The sequence below is a fragment of the Pezoporus wallicus genome, unplaced genomic scaffold (genome assembly GCF_028554395.1).
Source record: "Pezoporus wallicus isolate ANWC-B61680 ecotype Strahan unplaced genomic scaffold, APGP_CSIRO_Pwel_v1 contig_6787, whole genome shotgun sequence".
NCBI lineage: Eukaryota > Metazoa > Chordata > Aves > Psittaciformes > Psittacidae > Pezoporus > Pezoporus wallicus.
In genome coordinates, this window is record NW_026636951.1 from 1707676 (window position 1) to 1723842 (window position 16167).

Below are 16167 nucleotides of genomic sequence, written 5' to 3' on the forward strand. Positions count from 1 at the left end.
CTGAGGTGGCACAGTTAGCACTAGCTAGATCCAGGCTCAGTGTTCAAAAGTGTTTCCTGTGGAAAACTCTTGATGTTGACTTAGCAAAGCATTTTGATGTATGCTTTCATTCCACTAAAATAGATGTAATTTGCTGGTTTTGAATCTCAGTACAACATACTGATATTTATTAAATCTCGTATTTTAGTTTACATTTTCTGAGCTTTTATAGTACTGATAGTTCATACAGAAATCTAACAACTACTTTTATGTAGCTAGCCTAAATGAAGATAAGTGAGTCTAAGTTGGTTTTTACTGAGCCAGTCGGTCAGGTAAAGAGATAAGAGTTTAACTTTCTGTGCTAATATTGTTTGAAAACATATGTCCCTTACTTTAAATCCTTTTAACTAAACCAGAATTTCTCAATTTCAGTCCTACTGCAGTGATCCTGACCTTGTTCTGGAACTGAAGAATCTCATTGTAGTATTTGCTGATACTTTGCAGGTACATACTATAGTAGTAATTTAACAAAAATTCTTAGAATTAGATTCTTTCTTTCTTACCTTTAGGTAAGCGCAATGCTTTGGCTTTTCCTGAATCATATATATGAATCAAGAAGAAAAGTATGCAATAGCATTTTAAAAATATATGTATTACTTGCTGTGATAATACTGAAAAGGAGGAACTGAGTTAATGTATACATTCTGGGCTATCCAGCTAGCATCCAGTTATTCATAACGGTGCACAATTAATGTTAGCTTTATAATCTGCCTACATTTTGTCTTTTATAAATGCTTTACTTTTGATCTTAAGCAAGAATAACATTCCAGTTACCATTAACTCTTTAACCAAAAGAGAAAATTAACAACATTGGCAAGTATTCTTACAATGTTTAACAGACTGACAAAAAAGATTGGTTATGTGCATAAATAGTAAGTTAAAATGTTGAAGAGAAATAGGACAAATTTTTTCTTGAAAACTGAAAGCAAAGTATTAGGTAAAAATTTAATATATAATCTTCTAATTATACTGTTGTGTTTGAAGCACTGTAATTGCTTTATAGAACTGACAAGATTGAATGAGAAGTCTCATCTTCATCTCAGAGCCATGAAGTCATGTGATAGGAATTGAGTGTATTAGTTATTGAACTATCTACTCTTTTCATTTTTATACTATAGGGCTATGGTTTTCCTGTGAACCGACTGTTTGATCTTTTATTTGAGATAAGAGACCAATACAACGAAACACTTCTTAAAAAGTGGTCGGTATTGTTCAGGTTGGTATTTCAAAATAATTGTGCCTTTTGTATTGCATCTATTGTTTTTCTCTGACTTTTATTTTTACAGTGTTGTAATTCTGGAAGAATTGATTAACTCAGTATTGTGTATGAATTTCAGGTTGGACAGGACTAAGATATTCATTACATGTAACTACTATCTAGAAGAGCCACTGGGTACTGCTTCTGTAGTTACTGGAGAGAAGGAAGGTCTCCAAAGGGACATTACTGGAGAAACATGCAGGACAAAGTTATCTGTTTTTCTTTGTTAGGAACCTAATAACACTAGGTTATTGCAATAGGGCATTAGGGTCCTGATATAGGTTATCTTAGTGTTTACAGCTAGCTGATACATATACCTCCCTGACAGACTACTGACATTGCCAATATGACTTCGTGTTTGGGTTTTTTTTTGTTGTTTTTTGTTTGTTTGTTTGTTTGTTTGTTTTTTTTTATAAATGCAGATTGGTTGCTGCATATTCCTTGGAATTATTTGATAGAGTAAATTGTAAATCCAGGAATACAGCAGCCTGGGGTTGTACACCAAAGCCTGTTTGCAGATAGGGTGGGATGACTAAATGTGCAGAAATTGCTTACCATAAAATATGTTACATTGTAATACAGAAAACCTTAAAATTAAATTAAGCACTTCAGATTCTCAAGCTCTCTAGAATCTTAGTCTAGAATACAGATGACTAACACGGTCATTTGACTAATAGAAGAGTCCAGAGGGTACTTAACGCTCTGGCCACATGCCTAGTTAAAGTTCTCTAATTTATCTCCATGGGGCTATATGTACCTCTGCTACCTAAGTGAGGCACGCTGAATATCTGCTTTATTGTAGGCAAAGTGTAGGCTACCACAGTTAATAAGTATCTCATTATGGTTTGCCCTGGGATAGACAAGTTGATCTCAAGTTCCTTTCCTGTATTATGCTTTGAGTCATACACATCAAAATGCTTTCAGCTACTTTTATGTGATTAGGCACAACATGAAGAGTATATACAAGGTGCTTTCAAATTCATCTAAAAATAGTTTGGTTGTTTAAAATTATGACAAGTATAGCTCTTGAGTTTTTGAAGCTGCACACCTAAACATAGTAATAAAATGTATATTAATTTACATGTTTTAACACTGGAAAATACTGTAAATAAAGTTACATGTCTGTTTGTTTTTTTTCCACTTTAACTAATTCACCAGGGATATTTTTGAAGCAGACAACTACAGCCCTATTCCTGTGGCAAATGAAGAAGAATACAAAATAGTTATAAGCAAATTTCCTTTTCAAGATCCAGAACTTGATAAGGTAAGGAAAAGTTTTATGTTATTGAAGTTTGCTGAAATCCAGCTAAGGGTATTTAGGGCAGTAATGATTTTTATAATTAAAAAGCAATTAAAATTTGAGAAGATTAAGAAGCTGAATTACCTTCTTTGTGTGTAATTATCTAGTCATAAGTAAATATGCAAATTAAAGCTTACTAATTTGCTCTGATGTTTGAGTGAATAATGAAGCCCATTGGTTTGTAAACAAATTAATAATACATTTTAATTGATACAGTCTTTATGTAATTATAATACAGACTGTCTTTAGATAAATTTTAGTTGCAGCTCATTTGGTTTAATAACTCATGTGCTGTAGTCTTGCAAAAATACATGCAAAACAGGGATCAGTTACAGACAGCAACTTTCATATTTCACTTTTTAAATTGATTATTTGTATTTGTGCATGTGGGGCAAAATAAATGTGAACAGACTGATAATACTTCTGATGTGCTAGGGTTCCAATAGGATCATTTTTCAGAGCCTCAGCCATTCTTTCACTGGTGATTTTCTACTATTCAAATATGGTTCTGATAATACCAGTGAAGGAAACAGTCTCATGATGGAGCCTGTAGAGGGGAACTAAATCCAAGAACCACATGATAGTGGAAGTAAATATTGCAAAAGGAAGCTAATTAGAGTTGCTACTAATACCTGCAAAAGCAAAAAGATATTCTAATTCTATGATTCAGTGGATATCTAACAAGCAATTGTAGCATGCATATTATTAATCCAGTATTTCAAGGAAGGTGAAAAATTAAAGGTGAGGTTTATGGCAGTTATTGAATAAGGCTCCAAAGTGCTTTCTGGATGCTTTCCACTATCAGGTTAATTTACCTGGCCATTATAATACTAAAATAAGATAAACAGAATGGAAATCCCTTACAATATTGGAATTATGCCACAGCCCTGGTATTATTTACCATGACGTATTTTGCTAATAAATTGCAGAGATTTTAAACTTGCACTAAATAATTCTATCTGCTAGCTCCTCTCATTCTGATGTATTAGCATGTGTGCATGGCCATAATGTGCAAGAGTATGTGTAGTTACACATATGTATGATTAATACAAAGCTTTAGCTCTTATTTCACGAGAAGGAAAACGTGTTCTCTGTACCCAACAATTTTAATTTTGGTTTATGACACAGAGAGAGGTTTCTAAGTTGTAGTGAGCAGCACTTTTTGTAGGTATTTTGTGTGCAGAATTTCACTGAGGTTTAATTTTTAGACTGATGAACTTGAGAGTAAAGCTGTGAATCAGGCTGGATTCTGTTCCAAACTTTATCGTTGACCAGCTGTATGGCGCTGTGAAGTCATTTCACATTTCTCTGTGCCGGTTCATTCATCTGTAAAGCACAGAAAACATTTGTTTTATGTATCTCTGAAAAGAGCTTTGAAACCTGTATGTGAAGCAGAAAGGCATCATTAGAAATCAGGCAGTGAGGTTTTTTTCTTGTGTCCTAGCAATTTTTGTAGCAGTTTAGTTGACTTCAGCCAAATTCAGCGAAGGGGCAGATGTCTCAAAGATAATTGAGTTCCTAAAAGTTTTATCAACTAGGCAGTGAAATAGAAGAGGAAGAATCATTAAGTATCCTTGTTGAAAGAAAGACTGCAGTGTTACCTTATGTGTTATTAGATAGCAGGGAATCCACAAGGAAGGGAAACTTTATGAATGCTTCAACATCATTTCTACTGGTTGCTGTTTATAATCCTATCCATTTCAGTTCTCTGTTGTTGCCGCAGGCTATAAGGCACTGGGAGGTCCTATTGGATGGGTTAATTTAAACTACATTTTGATGTTTAAAGAAAAAAGGTGTAGTTTTGGGCTAGTTCACAGAAAGAAATAGACACCCCAGAGGCCTAATTCCATTTGATGCATCTTTGATGCATTTTACAGATTAAGAGGAATTTCACTTTTGAAAATGTCTGTTTCTCTACATTTAGTATAAAAAGAGATGGATGTGAGTGAGTGTCTCATTTTTAACTGTAGGTTAAGATGAATCATGCTCAGATTTTACAGGTAAGTTTATCATGGGAATTGCTTGCAGTACATTAGGAAGAACTATGACCTACTAGATATTTAACATAGCAAATCCAATCTGAGTGGACAAACCAGTCTCGTCCTCACTGTGCTGTTTAGACTGAATGTGCTGAACTATCATGGGTGGATTATATAATCTAATTTTATTCCTTTTCTGTATTTAGAAGTGAGACAATTGGTTGTAGCTTTTTATTGTTTTGGTTTGTGTTTTTTTTTTTTTCTTTTTTGCTGCCTCCTTGCATAATCAGCCAGAAAGTGTTTGTCCTCCTGCATTGGCCAGACACTGCAGAAAATAAAGAATTACTTCTCCTAGATCATTGAATACACGAAGGCTGAAACTCAAGCCCTGCTGACAAAATACTGTAATAATCCGAAATAGTTGTATGTAATAGCACTTGTTCTAGCTGTAAAAATTAATTGCTTAAATCAGATGAACACATATTTGAAGTAAATTTTCTTGTAAAATAATGTTTGCTGTTGTTGAATGGCATGAAAGCCTGGCACTTACACCACATACTTGTCACACCACCTAATCTTAAATGAAGAGGTATAAATAGAAGAATGTCAAGGTAATCTGTTTTGTCTTGGTTTTTTGTGTTTTTTTTTGGCTTGTTTTGTTTTTTGTTTTTTTTTTTTATAATACATAAGCATTGAGCTGCTGTTGGTTAATGTTTTTTTATTTTTTTATGGTGTAATTCTTCAGGGATGATACCAGTTCTTAATTATTTTTCTTATGCCTTAGCCCTAAACAGAAAATAAATTGTTTTGCAGATTTAAAAATTGCATATTCAGTGCAGAAATACCTATTTGGTATGTGTAGATTTAATTGAGTTTCTTTCTTTTTGTCCTCCCAAATACAGTATCAGCTCTCAGCTTTAAAATTGAAGTAGAACACTATAATTTACCACATGTTAATCCCATTAATCCCAGTTGTTGAAAATAGTTCAAACTGCTTTAGGTTTGTGAACCATGACGAGAAAGTAAATATATGATCATAAATATACATACCTAAATATTCGCAAGTTACTTTGAAAACCTCAGATGTATTGAACTTCTCAAATGCTGCTTTTTTTTTCACTGCTTTCCTAGGAAAAAACATTTGTATTTTTTAATCTCTCATCCCACTTACATCTATTTTATCTATTTAGATTAAAAGCAATTTCAGACATTTTTTAATGTGTGCTTGTAAATTGCTTTCTATAGGGTCTTAAATGACATAAAATCTCCAATCTTTATCGTAATTTAAATAAGTGATAAAATTCTGTGTCATGTATAAACTATTTAAACAGATACAGAATCAGCTCAATGCATACCACTCATTTGATGAAAATGAGAAAAGCTTAAACTAGATTAAAATACTGATAGTGTTAAATGGCTTTCTAATTGTTGCATTTAACATCAAGCTCTCCTTAGAATCAGTTTCAAGTGTAAGATAGTATTATCTTTTATTTTCACAGCAATCTTTTCCAAAGAAGCTTCCAATGTCTCAGTCAGTGCCTCAGATTTATATCCAGGTTAAGGAATTTATTTATGCAAGCCTTAAATTTTCAGAATCACTTCACCGCAGGTAAGCTTAAAGTATCAGGAATGCAACCATAGGTAAATATGTATGTACCTATAAATTCCAGGTGACCTAGAAATTATGTATTAAAATGAAAATATGTTTTGTACAACAAAGCATGTGAGATTGGAAAAATATACTTCAATACTAACCATTTCAGAAATAATTGAGTAGCATCCCTGATTACTTCAGTCTTTCCCTTCTCAGTGCTTGAAGTTTCCTTAGCAATTATTTCTCCTGCAACAAAATATGCTGTCTGCATGCTCATTCCCTCTTCTATCCCACCTTTTTCTGATGGAAAACATCACAGTTCTCCCATTTCATTTCTTTTTGTGGCCTTCAAAATCTTAGATTTAATTGCATAAAATAACATTCATAGATCGGAAGTCTGGAAGGTATTTGTAGCCAGTCACCCACTTATGCACTGTTAAAGATGTAAATGACTTGCTTTCAGACATTCTTAATTGATACTGTTTATAATTTACACGTACTAATGAGCACATGTTGACCTTCTTAGTAACTCATTAAAACCCACCAATTACTTTTTCCAAACTGCTTTGTCAATAAACATGTTCAGAATCTAAAAATAATAGATTTTACTTGTGTTGAAATTTAGTTAATTTTGGAAGTGAAAGAGGCATAGTGTGTGTTAGATCACAGAAGACTTAAAGCAACCAGAAATGCACATAGGGATTCTTAACACGAAAAGTTCCCTTTGCAGGGAAAAAAAAAAAAAAATTAAATAGTAAGGATTACTGTCAAAGTATTGTCATGTACAGCAGAATTATAAAAATAGATATTTTTTTTCAGTTCAACAGAAATAGATGATATGCTCAGAAAATCTACAAATTTGCTGCTTACAAGAACTCTGAGTAGTTGTTTACAGAACCTAATTAAAAAACCTCATATAGGTTTAACAGAGGTAAGTTTTAAAACTTACTCAAAACTGTGCTTTTTAAGACAATTAGTGCTAAAACTGTTCTTGAAAATGTAGATATACTGTGGTATTAAGATTTGTGTAATAAAACCAAGTAGTGTATCCTCTATGATAAACAGAGATTTGCCATAAGGCAAAGACTGTTACTTTGGTTGCATGGTTTGTGTGTTCAGCTCCTGTATAACAATTAGTACCATGTTGTTGAGTTTCTTTTCTTTCTACAAAAAAAGAATGGGGGAGGGGAGAAGAACATATGTAGAGAGCATAAACTGTAAGGTTTCAGATTAAACCTACTAGATAAATCTAAAATCTCAAGTTTGATGTAACACACAAAACGTTTTCTATAGCAGTTGCAATTAGAATACTTTTGTAGGTTTGTGCATGGTTTGGGGTGTTTTTTTTGTCAGGACTCTTGGTTTAATTTGTTTATTCAACAGAATAAGACAGGGTGAGGCCGTGAGTCACTCTGAACATTCACTGCAGGTACATGCAACATCAGGAGACAGCAGATACCTACTCAAACATGCTGAGAAGGACTTAAGACTATTGCTGTTAGAGGAGCATTAAGTTGTATTGAACGTCATTTTTAAACTGCAAGAACTTCTTGTATAGATGAAATCAAGATGATGATGATGAGAAAAAAGCCCTGTAAATCATATATTCCTGTGTTAGTAAGACAAGCCATACAATTTTTCTGAGATGTAGCTTTTTTTATGTTCTTGAAGACAGTACAGGAATATTTTCAAGGACATGAAAATAATTTCACTAGTATTTTTTGAGGTGTTTTGTTATCAAATCAATATGTTTAATAAGAAAAATGTTAACAAGAGAAAACTATATTTACCAAACATTACATTAGTGTTCAGTAAGACAGAGAGTATGCAGTGAGAATTTGCTGGTACCTCAGTTACAATGCATTATGTACATTGTCTAATTTGTAAACCAAATGTGCTTATAAAGACATTTTTACCTTTAGAGACAGGTTGTTACCATTGCTGGGGGAGAAGGAGCTGACAACTTTATTTTTTAAATTCCCTAACTTCAGAATGTGTCATTCTGCTGACAATATTATGAAATACTTTTTTTTTTAGTAGCAGTATTTTTTTAAAAATATGTTTTTAGGGTACAAATCAATGATTTGATTTTGGCAATATATTTTCCTTTTTTTAACTCTAATACATCAGTTGGATTTATTTCAGATAGTTGTCTGCAGTGTTCATTTTTAAAATGACAGCATTTGTATGTAAACTATAGTATTACTCTTTTGCGGTATTTGAAAGCAAACTTGAGAGCTAACAGATAATATGTGGTATCCTAAAATACTGTAATTATTTTCTGAAAATTTACAAAATCAAATGACAGTGGGTGATAAATGGATTTTTACAAGATTTTTTTGTCTCTTGTAGCTTGTTCAAATCATCATAAACACAACACATCTGGAACAAGCCTGTAAATACCTTGAGGATTTTATATCCAACATTACAAATATTTCACAAGTGACGGTTCACACTGCAAGACTTTATGGGCTTTCTACATTTAAGGTAGGATATACGTCTACTGTTTTATGACTATGTCTGAAAAGTTACATTAAAATCATCGTAAATGAAGCATTTTAAAACAAAAGGGGGTGAGGGCAAAGCTGCATGCTTTCTCAGTTTTTACTCTAAAATAATTCTGAACTGTTCAGAATTCATTTGTAACATGGAGCAGGTGAACACTATTTTTTGTGTTTTCAGTATGATCCGAAATATGTCAGTATGTAAGAAGCATCAATGTTCATTTTCAGATGCATCTTTAAGTTATAAAATTACAAGTTAAGCTTAACTGCACCAGAAACTTTGAATAGATTAAGCTCCAGTTTGTGTAACGTCCCCCCTTTCTGAATGGAATCAAGCAAACCACCTAGTTTAATCTAAAATATTTGTATTGTTCATTTTTATTTTACAATAAAATTTTTTTTAATTTTCAAATTGTGTAATTTAGTACTATAAAAGCAGTAGCATAAAAGCAGTATTAAGTCTGTGCTACAAGCCATAAATTATTCAATTATCTTTTATAGAATTCCTTTTTATTTACATGTCCTATCTATACACAATAATTCTTATTAAAATGATCATCTGAACTTGCCGTTTCTAATAATAGCAGCTGCTTATCTATACAAGCTGTTTTTTCTCTGATATATTCAGAAATGGCAAAACTACTTAAGCTTATATCTCAAAAAATTAAAGCAAATAATAGGTGATGGATACTCAGCATAGCTAATTGTAATTTCAACAGTTAGCATGGCAGCATTTGTAAGCCAAGTATAAAATAATCCTAAAATAAAAAAAGTTGGAGTTTTCTTTCTATATATATAGCTTCTCATTCCATTAGTAGGTGAAGTTCTCCTAGTTGTTCTTGCATTTGTCTGTATAAAAATTCTGACGGATTTTGAAAAGAGGAAATTAAAGCAAAAATATCAATTACCTGTATAGTCATATCTGATGTCCTTGCAGAGCAAAAACCATACCCTTGTCTGTGAAGTCTCTCTCCCCAGCATTATTCAAAAGGCCTTAGCCTTGTTCGGTTGCAAGGCAGGCACATGTTGTTAATGAGAAACCTGCACATACAAATTAAATTGCTGAAGAAAACTTATACACATAATGTCAGGTAACTTAAGATGACTGAGACTTATCTCTAAGATAAATTAATCAAAATTTTGATCCTTGCTCAGACAGGTTTATGTCATAATGAACTTAGTAAGCTCTAACCCAAGATCCCAATAGCTGGACTAGCTATGCTGAGTGCAAAGGTGGTTTGATCTCAGGCCACTGAATGGCCCTACACCACAAACCCTCCTGTGCTGTAGCACTGGGGACAGGTGTAGATACGCTTAGAGATCCTTCATGTTCTGGTGGTGGTTGTGCACCAGGTACTTCTTTCAAGCATCAGGTGGTTCTGTACATCAAAGGACCAAGTTTTGGCATTTATATGCATAAAATGTGGTAGAAATTATTTAATTTACCGAGTCTGGCTAAGTAGTTTTTATTTTGGTTAGAATTTAAACAAATTGTGTGTGCTTGGGGGCTTGTTTGGGGTTTTCTTTCTGAAGAAAACTTTCTCAAAGAAGAATCATTTTGTATAGGCTACCTTGTGCCATTAATTCAGCCAATGCATTGCCTTCTTTGTTGCTTGAGGTTTCTATACAGAAAGTTTTTTTAAGAGAAACAAAACAAAAAGTCATCAGGGATTCCAAAGCAGCTGCAATTTAAACTTAAGGTATTTGGTGTTTTTTTTCTCACTGTACACTGAAACAAAGGAGGGTGATTTCTTGTATTTATGGGATAAGGAGGACTAATCCTATGAGAGTAGTTCTGTTTTCTGTACTTCATTTTTTTTCTCTTGTTGCAATATGTAGCATATCCTATTATAATATCCCCTTTGGCATAGATGTTAAAAGGTGGGTGAGGTTAAATAAGACATCATCATTGAAAGTAACTTGATGTTTCCAGTTGATTGCCAACAATTTTCCCATTAACTGCCATTTGTTTTGCTAAGGATTTAATGAATAAGGCAAGACAGAAAGGTTCTGGCCTAGCAACTGTAGTTACGTTACTGTTGCCCTAACAGTAAATTTGCTAATTTTGCCCTGTCCTTAAGTTCCAAGCTGCCTAGTTTGCTTGTTGTGTACTGATAGTGCATGTGTATCTTTGAATTTACATATCTATAAGTATTTTTGTGTAAGGCCATTCCATAATCTTTTTAACATTCAGACAAACACTTAATGCAGCCATAGTCTTTGATTTCATTAAGAGGTAAGATGTTCTTTATTTTTGAATTTTATTTAAGAAATGAAGTTGAAATTTTGCATTACATTTTGTGCTGATTGTTCGTGCTTTGTAAGTTATGTTTAACTATTCTGTAAACTAAGTTCTATTGGAGGGAATCACAGTATATAGTACTTATGTTGAGAGAGCTTGGTATCTATGCATTTTGTTAAAATACAGAATGAAAGCTGTCAAACGCATAAGAATTTTTTTATGGTGTCTCTCCCATCTCTTTCCATGGAGAACTTGTTAATACAATGTTCTCCACTTATAGTAGAAAATTCTTTTCTCGTTAATCCCTCTTCCCTCCCCACCCCCCCATATTGATGAAAAACTGCTTGCAGTTCCCCAACTGGGCCCTCACAGAGTTTGGTATGTTCTACTGTTATTAAATTCATCTCCTGGTGGCAAATCATGTCTCCTCCATTCTTTCTGAGTGGTCAGAAAAATCTCCTTTTATTAGCAGCATTGATCACATTTACATTCCATTAGGTGATCTTAGAAGTACATCTACACTGTATTTTTTTAATAGAAGCCTTCAGATCTATTTCATGGCCACTATTTTAGAGGGCTGCTTTACTCATTTTATTTTTGTATGTAAAATCTCATTTTAAGGTGTCCTTCAAACTCTCCAAGCATTGTTTCACATGGGTGGAAATTAAAAAAAAACAAAAAGAAAACCCCAAACAACCCAAAAAAGTCCACCAAAACTTGTTTCATTTTATCGTATTAAAAAATTCTGTTGCTTTTAGTATTTATAGCCACGTTTCCCATCTTTGGATGGCTATTGTTTTCCTTTGTTTAAATCAACAGCCATGCTAAGAATAAATGGATGTATTTGCAGATCTAATTGATAGACATTTTGGGGGCCCAGGGTCTCAGCATTAAGCTGTCTAATGGCTGTTGGAGAGCCAGATACAGCACATTAAATCCTGCGCAAGGCTTCAGGACATCTGAGAGAAAAGCCATTTAACAAAACCATATAATTTGCCCTTTTCATTTTATAATGGGGGGAAATCTGGTGAGCTTTGTAAAGGCTTTGATGCAATTCCATCACCATTTTATAAAAGAAGAGCTGGAGTTGATTCATCTGCCTCTATGAGCCATCCCAAATCTGAATACTGCTAACTCATTCTTGACTTAAGCATGGGATTCACAGTACTACTTCTCAGAAGTAACTTCTGGGTTTGAAATCCAAATGCTCATCTGTTTATGGTTTTCTCAGGGAACAGAGCAATGTGCCTTGATTAAAGTACAGGCAGCAGCACACTGCTGAAATTGTGAACCAATAACCAAAGCAAAATACAAGGTAGCCAAAGACAGGCTTCCAAAACAAAACCTGAAAGATTAGTCTTACCATCACCAGTAACTCACCCTAACTGGTAAAGATGGTACAACTGCTCCATAAATGCTTTAGTTTTTAAACAAAAAAACAAACCAAACCAAAATAACAAACCAAACAACCCAGACCCAAGCAAACAAAAAGTCCAAGCAATTGCACTAAAGCCAAGCATATATATTTGCAAGTCCCATCATTACAGATTGTAAGTTCAAACTGAGCTCCCGTTGTTAATTAGAAAATTTAAATATAGACTAGACTTTAATTGAAGCATTTATAGTCATAGCCATCTACAAAATAGTGGATGTTAGCATATTCCTTTATTTGACATGTTAACAGGTTGACAGATTCTTGTGTGTTGGATTGGGAGGGTGGTTCAGTGGAGCTTTTACAGGTTGGTTTGGAAGTAAAAAACTACTTTTGGGAAATTGTCCTTTGATATTTATACATGGTAGGGCCATATTCTTTCTTGCTTCCTCTTGAAGTGCCTCATGACCTAGGGCCTGACTAAAGAGTGAATTTGACGCACTCATTGTAATGTCATCTTTAAGATCAGATAATTTTTTTTTTTTTTTCTGATTTTTCTTTTGGCCTTTCTTATTTACACCTTTCTGAAGTGCCATCCTTTTGGACTGCTTTCTCCCAGAGGAAATGAGAAATGAGAATCTTGTCTACTTGTATGTTGCTCCAGTATATCCAGCCTACTTTTATTCTCTAAAAGCCTTCGGCAACTGACCAGTTCACTTTAAATCAAATATTTTACATGAATTGTTTCTCAAGACCAGTGAAGAAAGCATCATCTTGAGACCAAATTAGAACATATAATTTATTGAGTACCTTTTAAAACTCAGGCTGGCAAAAGTATGTCTTTCCAGCAAGATGCACCTCATCAGCAGCTGTACACAGATTCTATTGCATCTATGAGGATGTTCCCATAACAAATGAGGCAGATAGGTAGCATCGTAAACTCACTTCACAGTAAATGCTAGACTTTACCTCTTTCGTGTTCCAAAAAGTAGAATCTATGTGGTGGCAGGAAAAAAAGGTAGGGATGGAAGGCAAGTACGGGAGTGCTCTGAATCGTGGTGTGTGATGGCCAGGATAATTTAAAGGAGGACGAAAAACTATGGGTGTTCCTCAGATGTGAAGCTTGAAGACATTAATTACATAAAAATCATATGACTGCTGGACCTCTAGCCATAATAGATAAAATAATTAGGTTATTTTATTATTTTCTTTGTAAAAAAGGGCAAATAAACTCGATGTCAAGGTTGATAGATTTGTAAGGCTGAATTAAAGGTGATTGTTGTGAAGAGTGTGAAGTGACTACTTTGTTTCCAAATTCAAATTAATTTAATTTGTCTCTGAGAGTTTAGCTTATTCTGTAGATATATTCTGTTATAAACACTCTTATACATTATGAGAGTATTTTAAAACCCACAACCTCAGACTTGCTGTAAAGCAGAAGTTAAAATAGTGATTTCAGTAAAACATCTTTTGATTCTAAGAAAAACACAAGACTTCATTTTCATCGATGAGGATAATTTTATCTGCATTCTAATAATATTTAGAATTCTGAATTACATGATTTTATTTTTTTTTCAGGATGCAAGGCATGCTGCAGAAGGAGAAATATACACAAAACTTAACCAAAAAATAGATGAATTTATTCAGATTGCTGATTATGATTGGACAATGTCTGAGTCAGATGGAAGAGCCAGTGGGTACTTAATGGACCTTATTAACTTTTTAAGAAGCACATTTCAAGTTTTTACTCATTTACCTGTAAGTGTTCAAAATTAAGTTTAATTTCAAACTATTAGAGCATTATTTTATTTTACTTTAAAGTACTAAGATTTTGAAGATAGATGTGATTTTTTTAATTGTGCGCATGCTGGCAGATGTATTTTAAATTCTTTTTCAGAACAAATGTATTTTCAGATGTGTTTCAGTATGTTGATGATGCTTAACCATGGTAATACTTAGGAAATATTTTCAAATACTTTAGTAATATTGTTAACAACAGCTAATTTACAAATAGCGTAAGAACTCATGTAGTTTTGTAAGGCATCAGATAGCCTTTTTAATTAACCCTGTTGGTTCTCTGTGCACAGGCATTGATCCAAGCAATGCAGAATTGGTGCAAATCTTGCATTTGTGCAGAAGATTATGGAGGTCTTGTATTCTCCAAGATTTGGGGGTTTTTAGCTGAATAGTTTTGGTCATTAAAAGTAATTTGATTCTAGTTAACTGAGCTTCATTGAAGTGAATCCTGGTTCATATTCGAATATATCCTGAATTATTTTGTCCCAGCTAAAAGTGTATTTTCTGGTTTCCACTTGCTTTAAGACAAAAAAAACTATATCTAGTTTGATTTAGTATCATAATAGTTTATAGCTTTATATGTCCAGAGTAAGTTCAGTAAGTCTTTCAAGCTACATCTGCTTTTCATCAGTCCTTAGTTGCTACTTTCACACTGATGTCTGAATGCTTTATCCATATGCAATGCCTATAATAATAATTCCTCAATGCATAGAATGTTTTGAGTCTTCAGACTGAAGTAAAAGATTATTTATGTGCATAGCAAGGTGTTAAAGCTGCTGGCAGTGTAGGCTTATCTGGTCTTCTAAATCACAAGTGAAGAGGCTGTGATTCTTCTGTCTCTTTTTTTTTTTTACTGACTCAAAGACATAAACCACTCACAATGTATCACATAATATTGATGTGAATGTGACATGTAAGACATGTACTTCTGCGGCAAATCAGTTGAGTTTTTTTTGGTAAAGAATAGCAAGTTTGTTAGATAGTTTTAAATTCATTCTAAATTGACATATGAAGCAGTGTGAACAAATGACACTGCTCCTCAATGGTCATATACATATAGCAGTTAAGGAGTGTGCAACTTCTACAGGAATATGTACAATAGTCTGTCATGAATGGAGGCTGTGGTACAGGTGTTCAGAAATAACGGATGGAAAGGGATGGAAAGAACCAGATGTTGCATTAGGAGTTCAAAAGTGTGAAAGGAATAGAAATTTCTGCCTGGGGGCACAAGTCAGCCTTTGGAGAAAGCTAGTTCCCATGAAGAGGTTATTTTGTAATTTCATACTCTGGTCAGGTAACAGGCAGATGTAGAGCTATATGGACAACTAGTCTGGACTGGCAAGAGAGTTCTGGTAATTTTTTACTTACCCTGTGTATTGCTCTCTGTTCTGGCCTGGTGAGTTGCAGAAACATACAGTCCTATGAATGCTATTGTGCGTGAGCTGTGGAGGTTTTATGAAAATGTGTATACAGCTTCATTATGGTGATTCTGGTTAGATTTGTATTAGTAAGTTATTTTCATTAAGAAAAAAAATCATAGTAAAAGCATTTTCAAAGATAAGACCAGAGCTAGGTTCCATAACTCATTAAAATAGCAGGCACTTTGAAGTGCTAAACTAAGGTAGATTGTCATCTGCTATAGTTGGGATTTGGAATAGTTTAAGTATTCTTTTTCATTAATGGATTATGCCATTAATGTCACGGTTTCATTTCTGTAGTAATTTTTGTGTGGCTGGAAGAAACATCTCACTGCTCAAAGAGTATCTTAGAACCTTTGCCATAATTAGAAATCAAAGAACAGAATTCCTAGCCATTCACCATAGTTTTAGTAAGGAAAAGAGGAGAACAAGTGGAAGCTCAGCTCTTCCTGCCTTAGCATATCTGATCATGTTAGAGGGCATTGTGCTACGGCTAGTGGCACTAGTTTGGTTGTACTAGTTTTCTGTAGTCTTGTTCAAGGGTCACTGAATTTCTCTTTGATAAGTCTTCCTGTAGAAGTGCTATGATATATGCTTTAACGTCTTTTATTTTTTTTCTTGTGGACATTGTGTTCCTGTTATTAGAGTCTTGCTGAATTTTACA

General features: G+C 33.7%; 1 protein-coding gene across 10 annotated transcripts in view; it reads left to right on the plus strand.

The window, feature by feature from the left end:
* EXOC6 (exocyst complex component 6) overlaps positions 1-16167 on the plus strand; it is a 92839-nt gene that overhangs the window by 36664 nt on the left and 40008 nt on the right. For all 10 annotated transcript variants that reach the window (XR_008971337.1, XM_057402322.1, XM_057402319.1 and 7 more), the window contains exons 12-18: positions 412-483; positions 1158-1255; positions 2456-2561; positions 6076-6185; positions 6990-7101; positions 8523-8657; positions 13867-14046. Coding sequence is in view for 9 of the 10 variants with exons in the window: in XM_057402322.1 (XP_057258305.1) it covers positions 412-483; positions 1158-1255; positions 2456-2561; positions 6076-6185; positions 6990-7101; positions 8523-8657; positions 13867-14046 (813 nt within the window). In the remaining variant the exon portion in view is untranslated. The remainder of the gene's footprint in view (positions 1-411; positions 484-1157; positions 1256-2455; positions 2562-6075; positions 6186-6989; positions 7102-8522; positions 8658-13866; positions 14047-16167) is intronic.